Genomic DNA, 18,939 nt, shown 5'->3' with positions numbered 1-18,939 from the left:
CACAGGGTTGTTTTGACGACTGAACCAGATAAGTCAAGTGAATGTTTTGTAATCTGTATAGTTTCAGAGAAATTAAAAGTGCTATTATTGTTAAAGCAGATGTCTGAAACACGGTATATATTATCCCACCCAACAAATAACAGGCTGAGGCCCTGTTATTTATCCTTAGGGCATAAGACTTGTTACTTTTGTTGAGTAGATTATGGTATCGGAATATGCTCAAAATGAGAATGGAGATGAACCTCCTGATGTCTCCAGAGAGAGCCTCTCTTTGAATGTTTACAAGAAAATAATGGGAGAAAGAAAGAGGGAAGGAAGGAAGGGAGGGAGGGAGGGAGGGAGGAAGGAAAGAAGAAAGAAAGAAAAAAGAAAGAAAGAAAGAGAGAGAGAAAGGAAGGAAGGAAGAAAGAGAGAGAAAGAAAGGAAAGGAAGGAAGGAAGAAAGGAGGGAAGAAAGAAAGAAAGAGAGAGAGAGGAAGGACGGAACGAAGGAAGAAAGAGAGAGAGAAAGAAAGGAAAGGAAGGAAGGAAGAAAGGAGGGAAGAAAGAAAGAAAGAAAGAAAGAAAAAGAAAGAAAGAGAGAGAGAGAGAAAGAAAAGGGAGAGAGAAAAAGTGGGAAGGAGGGAATTCACAGGCAGAGGAGGAAGAAAGGCCATGGCAAGGCAAATTTAAGGAAATAAAAGGGGAGTTTGTAGAAGTAACAGCGGTGGGGAGGCGAAGTGTGCAGCAGGGCAGGACCAGGAGCCAGTTAGACTCGGGGCGGGGGGCTGGGGTGGGTGGCGACTGAGTGGCTAGTCCAGCGACTTGCCAGGCAGGCACCCGGCGGGGGAGGAGGGTGAGGGTGAGGGTGGGGCTTGGCGAAGGGCAAAGGCTGGGCAAGACTTAAAAGGGAGATGACCCTGGCTAGTTGGTGCCGCCTTTGACCTCCGACGCCCGGGGCAAGGGGACCCAACGGGGGAGAACGGGAGAAAAGGGCCACCGCTGAGACAGTCCCGCGGGCTCGCGAGGGAGGCGAACGGACCGGAGAGGGGAGACCCCTGGGAGCGCCCGGCACCCCGCCACCATGTGCGAGCTATACAGCAAGCAAGACACCCTGGCGCTGAGGAGGAAGCACATCGCGTGAGCCCTCCCCAGCCCCGAGGAGAGGCGCAGAGAGGGGGAATCACCGGCGCGGGGGGCGGAGAGCCGCAGCGGGGCAGGCAGCGGGCGAGCGGGCGAGCGGGCGGCTGCCGGGGCCGTGCGGGACCGCCACCCGCCCGCCGCACCTGCGCACGCGCGCCGCCGCCCGCCGGAGCGCCCCGCCTCGCCTCCGCCCACGGGGGCTCCCGACCGGCCGGCTCCAGAGCGGTCCCCGCGCTCTGCAGCCCGCCGAGGGGGTGAGGGCTCCCGACCGGCCGGCTCCAGAGCGGTCCCCGCGCTCTGCAGCCCGCCGAGGGGGTGAGGGCTGCCGGCCGGCCGGCTGGGGGAAGTGACCGTGAAGGTTGAGAGCCACTGAAGTAGAACACCATTCCAGGGATGGGCTCTGGGAGGGAGACGGGCAGCCCTCCGCCGCTCCCACCACCTCGAAAGCTTTAGAACACTGAACTCCGAAATATTTTTGACGATGGCTATGAAAACTCATTATGACAACTTTTGTTTAAAGTGCACTTTTTCTTCTTGCACGCTTGGTTAAGAAGTAAAAGGTTAATCCAGCCAGTAAAAAAACTTTGAAACCACTTTCTTATGAGTAAGATGCCACTTACTCACCTTGGTCTCCCCAGCTGTGCCCTCATTACAATTTAAAGATGCAGTGTTTTCTCCGGTCTACTTTTGTTTTACTCGTGTTGTAGACGACTTGGTGAGCGTACAGGACCGAACCTTAAGTCAGACCTGGGCTCTGGTCCTAGTAGTGTCAAGTTACCTTGTGATCTGATTTGAGATTTGATCTGATCTGAACCCAGGAGGTTTCTAGGTGGTTTAGGAGACTAGTTAAATCTCTCTCAACCCCCGCAATAGGGTCAAAATGGTCAGATACCTCATTACCGGATCACCTCCTTCCCTTTTTCTAATCAGCACTCCTTTCTGTTAGTTTTCAATCCTATATAGTTAGATTCCAATGAAAACCTAATGATTTCTGACGTGAGCAGAACAAATGCTGTGAAAGGAGGAATGGTAGCCATGGAATGACTGAGAAAGAATTTTACCTGAAGTCTGAGTGAGAAGGTGGGAAGTACATTAACAAGGAGGCAAGGTGAAGTCCGAAGTTTTCAGCCCGCATTCATAACGAAGGGTTTTTCTGGATTTTAACTTGTAGGTATAAACTAACAGCTGAATTTGAACCAAGAAGAAATTCTCGTTTAATATTAGTTTCATTTTAGCTGGTGGTGCTTAATCTTAGGCAATTTTAAAATTTAATTACCTATTCACAATAATCACAATACTTTCTAAACAGTTGCATATCCATTTAATATGTATCTAATTACCCTCTAAACTACCTCCAATGCATGTGGTATTTTTTGTGCATGCAAAATCACCAAAATAAAAATAATATTTTGTTTTAGTTTCTAAATGTCCATAGAACCAAGTTCAGAAATCTTTGTGATGTTTCTATGTGGCTAAAATCTGTACTCCAGACAGCCATCCAAATAACCAAAAATATGGATGACTTTTTATTATGCTGAAAAGAGTGGGTTAAAGGGTTAGAATAATAATTGGATTTTATTATTTAAGAAAGGGAAATCCATTTGATGCAGGACAAATAACAATCAAAAGACATGAAAATGATCTGTAAAATCTCCTGCATAGTATTTGTATTTAGCTTTTAGTGCTATTCATTTCTCTACAAATTAGATTAGAGGGAGAGATTAGATTAGCGAGCAAGCCCTGTTTTGGGCTATGGCATAAGACAGTCTACCTTTTTTTTTTTTCTTCCAATTTTATTGATATATAATTGACATATAGCACTGTATAAGTTTGAGTTACACAGCATAATGATTTGACTTACATCATGAAATTATTATCCCAATAAGTTTAGTGAATATCCATCTCATATTGATACAAAATTAAAGAAATAGAAAAAAAATTTTTTACCTTGTGATGAGAACTCTTAGGATTTGCTTTCTTAACTTTCGTGTATAACATACAGCAGTGTTAATTATCTTTATCATGTTGTACATATAAATTATATCCCTAGTATGAGTTTTTCTGAGTTTATTTTTGAAGTATAATTGACCTACAACACTATGTTAGTAACTATTACACAACATAGTGATTCAATATTTCTGTACATTTCAAAATGTTCACTATGATAAATCTAGTTACGATCAAGACAGTCTACTTTCAAATTCTGGTTTTCTCACTGGCTGTGTAACCTTGAAGCAAGCTTCTTAATTTTTCGGTGTCTGTTTCCTCAACTATAAAAATGAGAATGATAATAACTCATTGTTGGGAGGATTAAATGAGATAATATTTGTAATAGCTGTCAGTTCCTGACACATAGGAAGGCTCAAAAAAAAAAAAAAAAGTTTGTTTTTTTTCCTGGTTGAACAAAATTTCTCAAAGGAAAATTAGTTATTGGTTTGTGTAATTAGAGCTGTCAGAGTTGATCCATGTGCCTCTAAATAGAGTTGTCAGATCATGGCAAATTTAATATAATAAGCATAAGAAATGTGAGCAGTGTCACGGATGGGGGATTAAGGTAAAAGGTTCCAGGCTAAAATGAAATGAAAAAAAAGTATGTCACCCAGGTTGTGTTTTCCCTTTCTTTTACGTAATTGTAATTTTCCACTGATCGTGACCTTCATTGAGAAGGAAAAACACTGAGCAGTCCTACCAGACCAATGTGTTTCCTTTCATTATTTCTAGGCCCTCCTGCAAAGTTTTCTTTGCTGCGGATCCCATCAAAATAGTGCGAGCCCAGGGGCAGTACATGTTTGACGAGAAAGGTGAACAGTACTTGGATTGCATCAACAACGTTGCCCATGGTAATGTGCTGTCTTTGTCGTGCCTTGAGGGATATGTTTCTGGAGTAAAGCAGACTTGGCACCGTTGATATTTGTCCCAGGAATTGGCAGTGTCTGCAGTTCCTCCTCTGAACAGGGCCAGTAGTCCTAGGCGGGGAAAAGCTAGAACAAAATGTGGGAGAGGAACAGGATCAACCTTTTTTTTTTGCTTGCTTCAGAATGCCCCTCACTTCCCAGGCATTTAGATTTGTAACTCATTTTGGGGGCTTTTGTCTTCTAAATTTTAGTGGGACACTGCCACCCAGAAGTGGTCAAAGCTGCCCAGAAACAGATGGGACTACTAAATACAAATTCTCGATTCCTCCACGACAACATTGTTGAGTATGCCAAGCGCCTGTCAGCAACCCTGCCGGACAAACTCTCTGTTTGCTATTTTACAAATTCAGGGTATGTTCTGAGGTTTTCCACCCATCCCCATTCCCACCAATCTCTTTGTTTCCTCTCTTTTCTGTTTGATTGCTGGTGGAGTACAAATATCTAAAAAGGTTTCCTGAGATTCTTGCCGTTTACTAATGACCCCACACGGGGGACCTGACCATTCTGGTTCTTTTGCTTTAGCCCACCAGCCCTTGGTAGATAAGATACCTGACAGCATGTTCCAGGACTCCTGACACAGCCTATAACAACAGTCCCATGATTAACAAGTGCATGCCACTCAGCTTTTTATTACCACAGCTTCCTTGGTGAAAGATGGGGAAAGCATACCCTTAAGTATCCCTAAAGGATAGATACTTGGGTTGTAACAAAATATTGGCAAAAATATTCAAGTCTGGTGTTCATGTGAGAAAACCTAACTAGTCAAATGGCACCCACTTCTCTGGGCAATAGAGTAAGTAGCTAAAGAATCTAGATGAACCTAGATACTTCTTTCAAAGCATGAATGAGGAATTTTGGCAAAGAAAGAACTCTACTAAACAAGTTATATAAGTTTTACAAGATTTTTGTTTGATTTGTTTCCTTAGGTAATAAGCATTTCCCCAACACAAACACAAAGGAGGAATGAGTCAATTCAAGTGAATAGATATGTCCATTCTATGGAATATTATGCAGACATTAAAAAGTATGTTTTTGAAAATACATGTTTAATGACAGGAGAAAAGCTCACCTGTACAATGTTATATTGGGAGGAAATCTGTCTATGCAGGATAAATTTAAAATGATATATATGTACATATGAATTAAAACTATTAGAAATCCTGTGAATGTTCCATTATGATTCTGTGATTCACTTTTCTCTTTTCAATGAGATACCTTAAAATCAAATAACCAGAAGATTGGTTTATAACCAGAAGATTTTTCTTTTTTCATTGTAAAGAATTAGGACATTTTAGGATCTAATTTGTTGTTCTAAGGCATTCTTGCCTTCAATAAATTAAATATAATATTTGACTTTCACTTCTGAAGAATCCTATACTGTCAAAGAGTGATTAGCCTTAGAGAGAGAGCAGTATCACCAAAGACTGGAGGTGACAGAACCTGGAGTAGTACAAAGAATAATCTCAAAGTTAAACAGGCTTTGGAATCCTCAACTTTGTAAATAATGGTTTGAAAGAATTTTAAAAGGGCTTATGTCACATTGTCCCTTCTCTCTCTGCTCTCTTAATAGATCTGAAGCCAATGACTTAGCCTTACGCCTGGCTCGGCAGTTCAGAGGCCACCAAGACGTGATCACTCTTGACCAGTAAGTCTTGAACACAAGAATTCTAAGCAGGAAACGCCTTCAGAGACAAAATTATATTGATCCTCTCCATACTAATACCATAAGCATGTATGGGGGAGGCTGGATGTATGGCACAAGGATTTTTTTTTTTTATTATGTATAGGTTTCAAGGCCAGCTCAGGCCTGAAGGACACTTAATTCCTTCCAAGTACTTGGAGGCTCTTTTGGGTGCTGTGGTCATGGTCTCATGGGCTTTGCATGAATCAGGGTTTGCTTTTCACACATTTAACTGTTAATTGAGCCACTGCAATGTGTGTGTAACTCCATCTTTTTCAGAATAAAAATATAATTTCTTAAAAATCCAAGCATTCATGTCACGATTGTGATTATTCACGTAATTAATTTAAAAGATAACAATTTAGAGCATATATTTTTTTCTTTTTTTGGCCACACCATGCGGCTCGTGGGATCTTAGTTCCTCGACCAGGGATTGAACCCGGGCCCTTGGCAGTGAGAGTGTGGAGTCCTAACCACTGGCCCGCCAGGGAATTCCCTAGAGCAAATTTTAAAGACAACAAATAGCCAAGTAAAAATAGTTCTTTCTCATTAATTTGTGATTTTTAATAGTCGCTATTTAGTTTTACGTCTCAAAAATGAATTCATTATATTTTAAACAAGAAATTTGATAACTGCCATCTTCAGTGAGATTTAAAATTTTTTTCTACCTCTCCACCCCACTAATCTCAGACACAAAGGGTTGAATTAAACATGCACCTCATTTCTTACCCTTCTGTAGGCTTCTCTTGTTTTATGTGTTGGTTGGTGTATTCATTTTCTATTGTTGCTATAGCACATTATCATAAACATAGTGGCTTAAGCAATATAAATTTATTCTCTTATAGTTCTAGAGGTCAGATGTCCAAAACGGGTCTCACTGGGCTAAAATCAAGGTTCAACAGGGCTGCACTCCTTCTGAAGACACTAGGGAAGAATCTGTTTCCTTGCCTCCACCTTCTAGAGGCTGCCTGCATTCCTTGGCTTGTGGTCCCCTCCTTCATCTTCAGAGCCAGACGTTACATCACTCCAGCCTCTGCTTCCATCCTCACATCACCTCATCTGTTTCTGACCACCATCCTCCTGCTGCCTTCTTTCACTTATAAAGGTTCTTGTGATAACATTTGACCCTCCAGGATTATTGCTCCATTTCATGATCCTTAATTTAATCATGTCTGCAAGGTCCCCTTTACCATGTAACATTCTTAGGTTCTGAGGATTAGGACATGGGCATCTTTAGGGAGGGAAGGCATGATTCTGCCTGCCTACCACAGAATAGATACTGACTGCCCTTTACTCCCAGCTACCACAAGCAACACTGCAATGAGTGCCCTTATACATGTGCCTTTATGGACCTTTCTGAGAATTTCTTGGGGATAAAGCACCCAGAAACAAGATTGCTAGGCCATAGGGGTACAGGGTACGGTAAACATTGTTGATTTGACCAAATCCTGCCAGATCAGTCCCCAAAGTGGTTGCACACTCTACCCAGTGCATGAAATGTCCCATTTTCACGTATCCTCACCAAAAACTAAGAATATCCTACCTTCATTTTTGCTTCTTAATATTTGCCGTCTAATAGGTATAAAATGATATCAAGGTTGTTGGTTTTTTTTTTTAATTTTCAGGATTTTTTTTTCCCTTTTCATAAATTTACTTACTTACTTATTTATTTATTTATTTATTTATTTATTCTTGGCTGCGCCCAGGCCCTCTCCAGTTGCAGCAAGCGGGGACCACTTCCCACTGCAGTGCGAGGGCTTCTCATTGCGGTGGCTTCTCTTTGTTGCGGAGCACGGGCTCTAGGCACGTGGGCTTCAGTAGTTGTGGCTTGGGCTCTGGAGCACAGGCTCAGTAGTTGTGGTGCACGGGCCTAGTTGCTCTGCGGCATGTGGGATCCTCCCAGACCAGGGATTGAACCCGTGTTCCCCACACCGGCAGGCAGACTCTCAACCACTGTGCCACCAGGGAAGTCCCTATCAATGTTGTTTTTATTTGCAATTTCTAATTATGAGTTTGAGTATCTCTTCATATGCTTACTATGCATTTGTGACTTCCTTTCTGAGAATTACCTGTTTATATTCTTTGCCCATTTTTCTGTTGGGATTCCCATCCTTGCTTTTGTGGTTGCATGCATAGTTTAGATGAGAGGATCTCAGCCTTGACTGTGTTTTAGAATTACCTGGGGAAATTTTCTTTTTTTAATGCCAGTGCCCAGGTCCCACTCCAGACCAGTTAAAGTGAATCTCTAGGGACTTCTCTGGCAGTCCAGTGGTTAAGACTCTGAGTTCTCAACACAGGGGTTGCTGGTTTGATTCCTGGTCAGGGAACTAAGATCCTGCATGCAGCACGGCTCAGCCAAAAAAATTAAAAAATTAAAAAAAGAGAGAGAGAGAGAGAATCTCTAGAGGTGGATTCCAGGAAATGGTATAGATTTTAAAGTTTCCCAAGTGATGCTAATATGCAGATAGACTTAAGAACCACCATTTTGCACATTAATCTCTTTTAGTTTGAGACATTTCAAATGTTTTTTCCCAATCTATCATCTGTCTTTTAACTTTGTCCATGGTATCGTCCAACATCCAAAAATTTGATTAAATCAAATAGTTGACATTTTCATCCTATGGTTTGGTTTCCTAAATTTTGTTAATATCTCTCCCCCCACACACACCCATCCCCACCCCTCAGATCACAAAGATGCTCTTCTTTATTTTCTTCTACTACCTCTATAACTACCCCTCGTATTGACTCCACCAAGAGGCCGCTGTGTTACCATTTATGTATGGCTGTGTCTCTGAGCTCACTTCTGTCCCAGTCGTGACTTTGTTCTTATGCCAATACCATACTAATTTCATTACTATGGCTTTGTAGCATGTCTTAATCTACGGTAGGGGACATCCTCCCTCTTTGCTTTATCTATTCATGGGCCTTTTATAATTTCTTTTCCAGGCCTCCCAATTATATATCTCTGGGCAAGAAACATAAAAGGGAATATCATAGCCATCTGTATTTTAAGTGAAAGAAAGGAATTTCGTAGCCACTTGATTACCTCTTAATCTTAGTTCTTTTTGAAAAGACCTCCTGTTCCTTACCAACTTTCATTTGAGCAATTGGATATCCCTTTGAAACCATCCCAGACAGAAACGCAGCCCATTCTGTGATATAAAGTTGTTTTTAAAATTTACTAGAATGTAACTATCAAACACATTTAAAGAATACATACATCTGAAATTTCTCATGAAGCTATAGAAATTAATGTTTTACATTTAGATAATCTAATTTAGCAGAGCTAATACAATCCAAAGAAATTAAGTTTTTTCCTGCTAAAAAGTAACTGTCTGTGAGGATACGTACTTGGCTTTCTATGTGTTTTATTACCTGAATCAGGAGAGTGGGACAAATTAATGGCCAGTCCTACCAAGAAAAATTAGATTCCATATAGTTAAATCTGGCACCAATGTTGAGATTCTCCCTGGATGATGTGCCGTACTATTTTTCACATACTAGAAAAGCGTCCTTCTTTGAGTGATTTTGGTTACCGGCCTTTTTCTTTTCAGTGCTTACCACGGTCACCTATCATCTTTAATTGAGATCAGTCCATATAAATTTCAAAAGGGCAAAGATGTCAAGAAAGAATTTGTGCATGTGGTAAGTATCTTGGAATCCAAGAATCAGAATGTTTCTACTGGAAGAGTGCCCAGTGATAACCCAGTCCAATCCTTGCATTGAAATGAAACCATGAAAAAGGAAACTAAGATCTAGAGCAGTTACAGATCTTTAGCAAAGATCTGTTTGCTAAAGACAGAGAGCTAGTTAATGACAAGATGTGGTTTAAAATCCATTGATGAGTACCATACAAGTTAGTATAGTGGTAGTGATAGCTCTTATTCACAGCTCTCATTTTATTTTTCTTGCCCCTTGATGTTTAAATTACTTTTTCTATCGCTGAGGCCTATTTGAAACTCGGAGTTGCATCAAGTGTGTATGACTGTCTTAAAATTACTCTATGCTAAATTATTATGTAAATTTATTAAGTAAAATAAATATCATTTAGTAAAGAAAATAAAGAAACCAAGCTGTTGAAACAGTAAAACTCATTTGGCTTAATTAAGGATCAGTAGACGTTTTTAAGAGAATCATTAATACATTCTTTCAAAATTTTAAGATCTGAAATTAACGCTAAGGCACTCTAGTTTTCTGAATGATTACAGTTTGCTATATAGTTGGTAAGTGTTGGTTTATTTTCAATATAGAATTGTTAATACAGTTTCCATTCATTGAAATTTTCAAATAACATAATCACACTTGTTGTTTGAATTTGCCCCTTATGTGACTAGGGATGCAATCTTGACTTCTAAGCGCCTAGGAGCAAATCCAAGCTCCTGTTCAGAATGCAAAGATTTCAAGTCTCACAGAATTCAGAAATGTTAAGGAAAAAGAGCAAAAGAACCTAGAGTCACTTAAATCCACGAGTCACCTTTCTACGATATTATACTCCTGGAGGGAAAGGCCCTTTCTTAAAAGCTCATTTGTCCAGGAGACAAATCATGAGAAACTGTTATCTTTTGATGTTTTCAGGCACCAGCTCCAGATACTTACAGAGGAAAATACAGAGAAGACCATACAGACCTGGCCAGTGCTTATGCCGATGAAGTGAAGAAAATTATTGACGAAGCTCATAACAGTGGAAGGAAGGTTTGTATTTATAGCTTTGGAAACACTTTAATATCTTTTATAAAATAGATTGAAATCATTGTGATACATTGGAGAGGTGGGAAAGGATTAGATCTCAAATCCCTTTCTGTTCTTCTCTGGTTACATTTTTACTTAGTTCATATTTCAAAAAGTACATTATTATAGTCATGCCTCTAAGACTATTTTTATTTATCCTGGAAATGTAATTACTATACCTGTTTCAGAACTGGTGGTCTAATTCTGACCTTCCCACTGGGATGCAGACTCTGGTCCAAAGTGATAGGAGGAGAAAATTAAGAAAGGTGATAGCCCACGGACAGAACATTCCAACTGAGAGTAGCACGAGGGGCTAATATAAGGTGAAGGGAAGGAAGAGGCAGGGTGGCCCTGGGGCCTTGAGGCCACTGCAGACTCCTGGACCCGGGGAGTCTTGGCTCTTCCCTACAACTGGTTCAACTTTCCTGAAGCCAAAGAGCCTGCGTAAGACAAGGCAGGAAACTGTTCTTCCCTTTTGGGTCTGCACTTCTAAAACAAACCAGAATCCTCCCAAGTAGGAAAAAAAGAGTTTCCATTTTCTCAGTCTTCACCCTACTGTCTTCAGCTTAACAGTAATTCTCAGCCCCTTCAGGGGTTACTTACATGGAGTTTTAATGTGATTTGACACATGCTTTGCCTTTCAATTGGCTTATGGCATCAACATGGCAATAAAAAAATCTTTTTAATTGAGATAAAAATGAAGCCTGTGTGTTTTCCAGTTCAAGTATTTTTATCTTAATGACTGGAAAGTCATTTGCCTTTCTTAACTATTTCTTCTTTTTCTTCCCATTCATTTTTCATATCTTAAAAGAGGTAGTCTGGACTAGATCCTTAGTTCTCCCCTTTTTTTTCTTAATTGAAGTATAGTTGATTGCTTGACTTCTTATCTCATGCTATTTCTATGCTTTCTCTTAATTTAGTGTTACCTATTTTTACTTCTCCTTTCTTAGCCTCTAGAACACGTCCTCTTTAGTTCCTTCGTGAGCTGCCTAATTTTGTTAAGTTGTAAGCCTGGTTCAGGGCAAGAACCAGAAATATAGCACAATAACTAAGGTTCGTGACCACCTCTCATCTCTTTAGTGCAAATTCCAGGCTCGGGCAGTCCTAATTTACCAAGCTGAGCAAACAGGCACCCCAGCGATGCATTTGGAACCTGGGTAAATTTTTAGAGGTTCATATTAAAGACTGATCAAAACATCAGTCTTATTCAGTTGTTCCTAATGAAAACACTGCATTTAAATTAATAATGGAGAAATGGAAGGCACCCTCTCCACCATTTTCTCGTGGTGGTTTCATTGGTACCCTAAAATTTCAGAAACTAATGCTTCAGAACTCTTGCATTTCCAGCGTGGACATCTTTTTAATCAAATGGCCAATTTGTCTCTTGCCATGGGTCCATTCCCAACCATTTTTTAAGTCACCTGCTCTGTAAGAAGTCCTCTTTTTTTAGGGGGTAACGGGAGGAGGACCTAATGGACTTTGACCCCATCTTCTCTTGTATAGATTGCTGCCTTTATTGCTGAATCCATGCAGAGTTGTGGCGGACAAATAATTCCTCCAGCAGGCTACTTCCAGAAAGTGGCAGAGTATGTACTTGGGCATCCTTGGTCAAACTGAAGGCACTGTGACAATTCTGTAGGGCCATCCTGGTTGTTAAGATATTGAAATACTTCCAGACTAGCTGGTAAATAGCCACCTGGGAGTGCCTGCCACCCAGGACTCCTGGAACTCCTCCACCTTCCCAAGATCCAGCAAATAAAGGATTTACACATGGTCCAGCAGGGCGGCCTCCAGAGCTGTGCTCGCACTACCCACCTGGCATCTTCTCTGATTAGTTGGTGTCCAAGCTTTACTAATTAGTAAAAATTTGAAGATTAAACCTGCTGAACACTACTTCTTGTTCACTTCTTTTTCTTCCCTATTAAAATACTGCAGTAGAGCTCACTGTAAGCAGCACAAACCCAAACAATATAGAATATATCTAATCTGGAAATTATGTGACTATGTTTCAAAGTCAATGACATCAAATAGATGTCATTGGGGATTTGAACACTGAAATGTTTTTAACAAAGATTATAGACTTCAGGTTAACAACATTTTTTAAGTTTTCAATAATCTGTATCTTATGGGAGGGTTTGGGGACTCTCGGTGACCTGAAGGCATCAGGCTGCCCTTTTGCTTTTCAGATATGTACACAGAGCAGGAGGTGTGTTTATAGCTGATGAAGTTCAAGTAGGCTTTGGCCGAGTTGGGACACATTTCTGGAGTTTCCAAATGTTTGGTGAAGATTTCGTTCCAGACATCGTCACAATGGGAAAACCAATGGGCAATGGCCACCCAGTGGCATGCGTGGTAACAACCAAAGAAATTGCAGAAGCCTTCAGCAGCTCTGGGATGGAATATTTCAATACGGTAAATTTAGACCTCCCCACTTTAATGCTAAGAGGGAAAAATAATGCATGTTCTTATGTTTCTTTCCAATGTAATAAAGAATAAATCTCACTGTTGCCAGCTAACCACGCCAGGACCCTAGCCAAACTTTGATCTAACCATATTTCATTCTGACACAATCCTCCTTGTATTTTTTTCTTGTGTATCTTTCCCCTTCCTAAAATGTTTCTATTAATTGTTCCAATGACAGATGGCTGCCCTGCTAAACTCTAGAGGTTATGATATTTCATTAACAGATAATATGATATTTTTTGTTTTGCATCACATTTAAATTCCCAAAACACTTCACTTAGATGATTCACTACTATAAATGTTACAGGGCTGTCATAGAAGATACTAACTAAATTTCTATCTTTGGGAAATTTTATTTCCTTGATTTTACCCCTAAGACTTATAAGCTTTAAGTTTGGAAAGATTATTATAGTTTGTGCAATATGTATAATAGGACTTGTTACAGCTAAAAGTTAGAGTCAAATCTAAGAACATAAATTATTTGGAGAAAATATCATTGCTTAGCTTTTTTCACACAGATATTCAAGCACTGAAACCCACATCCCCCTAACTAAACCACACTCTGAAATCCTTAATTCCCAACACAATGTCTGTTTTGGTTTGGATGAACTTATAAATTTCCCAATAATCCTTCATACCAGTTTTGCAGTTATATATAATTTAGAATTTTATTCTCAATCTTAAATGAATAGAATCATGTTATATTCTAAATCTAAGAAACTAATATCACAAGGGAAATTTTTATTGAAATTATATCTTTACTTGCTTATGTATGAGCCAAATTTCTCATAGATGAAGCAATACCACAAATTCAACTATTCTATTTTCTCATTTATCTTTTTTCCACAGTATGGAGGAAATCCAGTATCTTCTGCTGTTGGTTTGGCCGTCCTGGATGTAATTGAAAATGAAGACCTTCAAGGAAATGCCACAAGAGTAGGGAATTATCTCACCAAGTTACTGAATAAGCAGAAGGCTAAACATACTTTGATAGGAGATATCAGGTATATTTATCATAAAGTTGTCATGCAGTTATTCATTTGTCCAAATGAAAATTTGTTATATTTTATCATATAAATTTAAAATAAGGTAACATAAAACCAGATCTAGAAACACCGAAAAAACAAAAACAAAACTCATTTTTCATCTAGAACCCAGATATCATCACTGTTAACTTTTGAGTATATATCTTTCCTGATTTTTATACTTTTTTGAAAAAAATTAAGCCAGCATAATTTCAGCAGGCAAAAGATGAAAAGAAGGAACTTAAGGTAACTCTAAATGATCTATTAAAAATATTAAAAATGACATCCAAGAAAACTCACTATTTTTCATATATATATGAAAACATTTTCATATATATATGTAAAGATTAAAGATTTGTCATAGTTGATGTCCTGAGAAGCTAAATAGCATGACAAGTTTGTTTTTAAGCCTTTTTTTTTTTTCTTTTTTACAATTAAGAGAAGAAAGAAAAACTGGATGACAAAAACTAACTTGATTCAAAAACTAGGAAGTCCTGTGGACACTAGATTGGTATCTTGGATTAATTAGAACTAATAACAACTACCCTTTAAAGAAAATCACATTCAGCTTCAAATCAAACTGAAGTTTGAGGACAGCGTTAATTTTTTGTGACAATGCAGTGCTTAATAAAGTGTGTCAAGTTCCCTTTCTCTACCCCGCTCAGGGGTGTTGGCCTTTTTATTGGAATTGACTTAGTGAAGGACCATCAGGAAAGGACCCCCGCCACAGCCGAAGCTCAGCACATCATCTACAAGTAAGCACACCCCTCACTCGTTTGGTATCTTGGCTTGAATGCTTTTTTTTACTTCCTCTCATCTCCCCAAATGAGAAAAGTTTAAGACTCGTGCAATTACAAATGTGGGCTTCTTGCATGTGAATATGAAAGTGCTCTCTGTTCACATCATTCTGAAATAATCTTAGTTATCACTTGTATGCACTCACATGTGTTTCCTGCACTCATTAGGATGAAAGAAAAGCGAGTGCTTCTCAGTGCCGACGGACCTCATAGAAATGTGCTTAAAATAAAACCACCTATGTGCTTCACTGAAGAAGATGCCAAGTTTATGGTGGACCAGCTGGATGAGATTCTAACAGGTCTGTCCACAGATCTTTAAATAAGATGCCCTCACCCACATTCTGGTCAGACATGACAGTGCACCTCGCATTGGCAGAAGTGAAGGAGGGTGGAAATGATTGTATACACTTATCATTTATTTTCACTTTTTAAAAATAATTGCATGTCTTCATTGTACCATGCACCACAGATACTGCAGTGTAAGAGTCTTTGAGCTTTGTACCATGAAAATTTGGGAAATGCTGTTAATAAAAATTATAAGCTAGGAACTTCCCTGGCAATCTAGTGGTTAAGACTTCGCCTTCCAATGCAGGTGGTACAGGTTCGATCCCTGGTCAGAGAGCTAAGATCCCACATGGCTCGGGGCCAAAAAACCAAAACATAAAACAGAAGGAATATTGTAACAAATTCAATAAAGACTTTAAAAATGGTCCACATCAAAAAAATCTCAAAAAATAAAAATAAATGGTCCATATCAAAAAATCTTTAAAAATATATATATATATATAGGCGATAGGTTAATATAGTTATATAGTTATCATTTGACTTTGTATTTCACTTATTACAATTTAATTTTTGAAGACTTATGTTTGTCATTCAGAATTATAGCCTGTCATAGGAATTCATCTTTTGTTTACCTCTATTAAATAATTAGGTTAATTTATTTTTCTGTTATGAGCATAAATTGAGATTAACAAGTAAGGTAACAATGTAAAACCATATTGAAAAACATAAAGCACTGTCAAATGTTAGAGCTTTTAGTTATATTTTTAAGATTCTGCTTCTCTGCTCCCTCTCAGCCTCTTGGGGTTGGGATAAGGCTAAGCCAGGAATCAGTACAGCATACAAAATAGATCATTACTATTTGGAAAGTTGAGAGTCAGCCCCAAGTTATTTGTAATACGGTCACTGTTTTTGGACCAAAAGACACCCAAACTTGGCCAACAGTCCTGATTCCTTTGGTGCCTTGAAGGGACAGGTGGAAGAGACTATAGGTTGGGGCAAATCTGTCACTATTACTTAAAATTCAGCTCAGAGCTTGAGCATTTTTAGTGGTGCGGCTAAAGAATTCTTTTCTAACGAAGTGAACAAGGCAGAGCTAACATAAGCTCAGTGCCACTTGTAATGATGAAATGCTACAATAAAAGTTTAAAAGCAGCTATTTTAACAGTGACACTTTTTAAAAACATGTACCTCTCTAGTTTTCTTTAAGGGTGTCCCTATAGTTACCAAAATGGGGTGTTTTTTTTTTAAGGACTTTGATGTTCTTCTGTCTTGTCCATTGTAACTTCCTTGACATAGGTTTAGAAGAAGCCTTTGGAGCCAAAACTGAGAGTGTGATCTCTGAGAATACTCCATGCAGAACCAAGGTAAGAGTCAGTTACTTAATATTTAGGGCAAAAGTTTAAAATTGGGGGAATTTAAGAAAAAGGAGTGCAAATTTTAAAAAATTTTACAATGACCTCTAGAATAAAACCCACCTTTGCTAGAGTTGGCTTACTGTTGCAATTTTGAGTGCACAATTAAGGCAAGTGCCTTACCACTTGACAAGAATAAAGCCAAAGAACCATTCTTACAGGATCACTCCTATACTCCGCCCACCCCCACCCCCCCGCAGAAAAAGTCAAAAACAACCCTCAGGCTTGCAAAGAGGGCCTTCAAAATACAGAGAGAGATAACAAATGTCCTAAGCTCCTTCCTGTTTGTCTGAGGGATGCCTGACACTGACTCAAAGTCCCACACACCACTCTTTAATCAGCAAAAGCATCAGCAGTGTGGCTCCAAATGTCAGCGTTCGGTCCTCAAGTGAACTAAAGTAGAAACTTCGACTGGCGGCGGGGCCTGGGAACCACTTGGCGTGGAGTGGCCTAGTTTCCGCATTTGATGTGCTTCCAGCAGAGGGCTTCCCCATTCTCTCCCTGAGCTGCCCAGGGTGTGAGAAAGAGCTCCCTCGGTTGGGAAACAGAAAGGCAAAAACTTGAGAGGCTTTGTTGCATAATTAGTTATTCGTTTATGACTTCGATGCATAAAGGATCACTCAAGCCCGCCTGCACAACCAGTGTAGTCAGCAAAGTCCTTTTCCTGAGTGAAAAACATGAGGCCCTTTGAGTGAGAGAGCAAGTGATTTGCTAACGGGACGCTTCTGTCTCTTGGCGCAAACACAAACCAGTGCTAGAAATCCGTGCCTCTCTGCTGTCTGAGAGTGGCTTATTGAGTCTGGGACAGAATCACAGCTGTCAGGACCAAGCAAGCATTGAAAAGGAGCTTACAGGGACTTGGTCAGGGAACTAGATCCCACATGCCGCAGCTAAGAGTTCGCATGCTGCAACGAAGATCCCACATGCCGGCGCAGCCAAATAAATAACTAAGTAAATATTACAAAAAAAAAAAAAGAAGAAGAAGAAGAAGAAAGAAAAGGAGCTTACAAAAAAAGGAGTTCCCCACCAGAAATCCCACTTTGAAGTTAGCACGCGTTTCTGAAATTTTGGCTTGCAGTCCCAGATTTTAGGTTGACATCATATTTCATATGTCTGTGGAAAATAGTAGTAATCAGGGTTAGGGAGGAGCACCAGGCATTGCAGTGTTGTGTTGTGTTGTGTTGTGTTGTGTTGTGTTCTCCCGCGTGCCCTGTTGCCTGTTGGCCTGTGGAGTCAGCCCTGCGGAGGCTGGAGGCTGGGCGGGTTAGAGGCGGGCTGCCTGCTGGAGTTTCTGTGTCTGTCTTGCAGATGCCTGAGGAAGCCCACTCGGAATTGCTCAGTGACGGCAGCCCGGACCCCAAAGAAAATCCCAGCCGAAAAAGAAATGGATTGTGCACAGATAAACATTCACTGCTCAGTAAGAGGCTCAAGACATGAGAGACGAGCATTTTACAGCAAGATAAATGTCCAGAGTTACACAGAATGAATGGAAGTGTCCCTTCTGTTAAAAGCTCTATTATACCCACCAAAGGAAGAATCTGCATTCCATTCAGACATATAAATAAAGAAATGAGTAATAAGGATAATCCAAGTGATAATCAAACCCTGTCAAGATTTAGCCTCTAGCCTGTTAATTCCTTACTTGAGATTTCTGAAAGTACTTCATTTATTCTACTCAATTTCAGCTTCAAATGGAATATTTATTAAGTTGGCAGTTTTACTTCTCATGTTTTAATATTTGACATGTCAGAGCAAAGTACAGTAGTAGGTTCCTGAACTTTGGAGACTATGAATTCTTTAATGATTTAATTTATATATATTTATGGACTATAATAAAATAAAAGATGATGTAAACCAAAAAAAATTTGACCAGAAAAATGTTTACCGTTCCTTTGCGGAGAACATTGGGATAGTAAAATCAACGCCATTTGGGAATAAATCACATACGGCAAATGTGAAGAAGTGAATGAATAATTTGGACTTCTGTTGGGGAACTAGGTTAATCGTGGTCCTGTGGGGATGAGGGTGGAAGTGAAGAGGCCAAACAAGGAGTACACCCAGAAACACTCCTAAACGTGTTGTTGGCAGGAGAAGCAGTAGCCAAAGTGCTGCGAACACAGTCAGGAGACCTCGGCTCTGGATACTCAGACTGTCATCTTGGCAAGTCACTTACCTGTTATGTGAGAAATTAACTTTCAACCAATCATCTTCCTCTTCTCATCCAGCTTATCGCCTTTGCACAACCCCTGACACATAGAGATACACACATTTCTAACCAGAGATTGGCAAAGGGAAGTGAGGAAACCCAGAACCTCAAGAATCTCTTCCTTAAAAGTGCTGGTGCCATGAGTCATCCACTTGGAGGCTGACCTGGAAGAAATTTGACTTTTAGCCTTGACTTCCCAGTATCTTATTGCCCTCCTAACAGTCATGAAGTTTTGTGTGTTGGTTTCTGTTCTGTAAAGAAGAGATAATAATTTTGCTAGGGCTGTTGCATGAGAGCTGAGAAATA

General features: G+C 39.8%; 1 protein-coding gene across 3 annotated transcripts; it reads left to right on the top strand.

Moving 5' to 3' along the window:
• Window positions 1–868: 868 nt before the first annotated feature.
• ETNPPL (ethanolamine-phosphate phospho-lyase) lies at window positions 869–17,985 on the top strand. Of its 3 annotated transcripts, none has more exons than XM_082389112.1 (13): window positions 869–1,118; window positions 3,843–3,961; window positions 4,228–4,387; window positions 5,607–5,681; window positions 9,272–9,362; window positions 10,293–10,409; window positions 11,949–12,031; window positions 12,632–12,857; window positions 13,758–13,912; window positions 14,599–14,688; window positions 14,899–15,029; window positions 16,312–16,379; window positions 17,736–17,985. In XM_082389112.1, the coding sequence occupies exons 1-13, from the start codon at window positions 1,063–1,065 to the stop codon at window positions 17,862–17,864; spliced, it is 1,500 nt and encodes a 499-aa protein (XP_082245238.1). In that variant the 5' UTR covers window positions 869–1,062; the 3' UTR covers window positions 17,865–17,985. The 3 variants fall into 3 exon arrangements, with proteins under 3 accessions (XP_082245238.1, XP_082245240.1, XP_082245239.1); XM_082389114.1 differs by lacking the exon at window positions 869–1,118 and adding an exon at window positions 1,176–1,194; XM_082389113.1 differs by lacking the exon at window positions 869–1,118 and adding an exon at window positions 2,270–2,288.
• Window positions 17,986–18,939: the final 954 nt, after the last annotated feature.

The sequence above is a fragment of the Balaenoptera borealis genome, assembly GCF_965194805.1.
Source record: "Balaenoptera borealis genome assembly, chromosome: 4".
Classification (NCBI taxonomy): domain Eukaryota; kingdom Metazoa; phylum Chordata; class Mammalia; order Artiodactyla; family Balaenopteridae; genus Balaenoptera; species Balaenoptera borealis.
Note: the sequence above shows the minus strand (reverse complement) of the source record. Positions and strands in the feature narration are given on the sequence as shown.

What these genes read in the sequence shown, in the direction of transcription:
- ETNPPL (XM_082389112.1), top strand. Translation starts at nt 1,063, where the DNA reads ATGTGCGAGCTATACAGCAAGCAAGACACCCTGGCGCTGAGGAGGAAG. An exon ending in TGCTATTTTACAAATTCAGG is followed by an intron (nt 4,388 to 5,606) that starts GTATGTTCTGAG and finishes CTCTCTTAATAG; the next exon opens with ATCTGAAGCCAATGACTTAG. An exon ending in ATACTCCATGCAGAACCAAG is followed by an intron (nt 16,380 to 17,735) that starts GTAAGAGTCAGT and finishes TCTGTCTTGCAG; the next exon opens with ATGCCTGAGGAAGCCCACTC.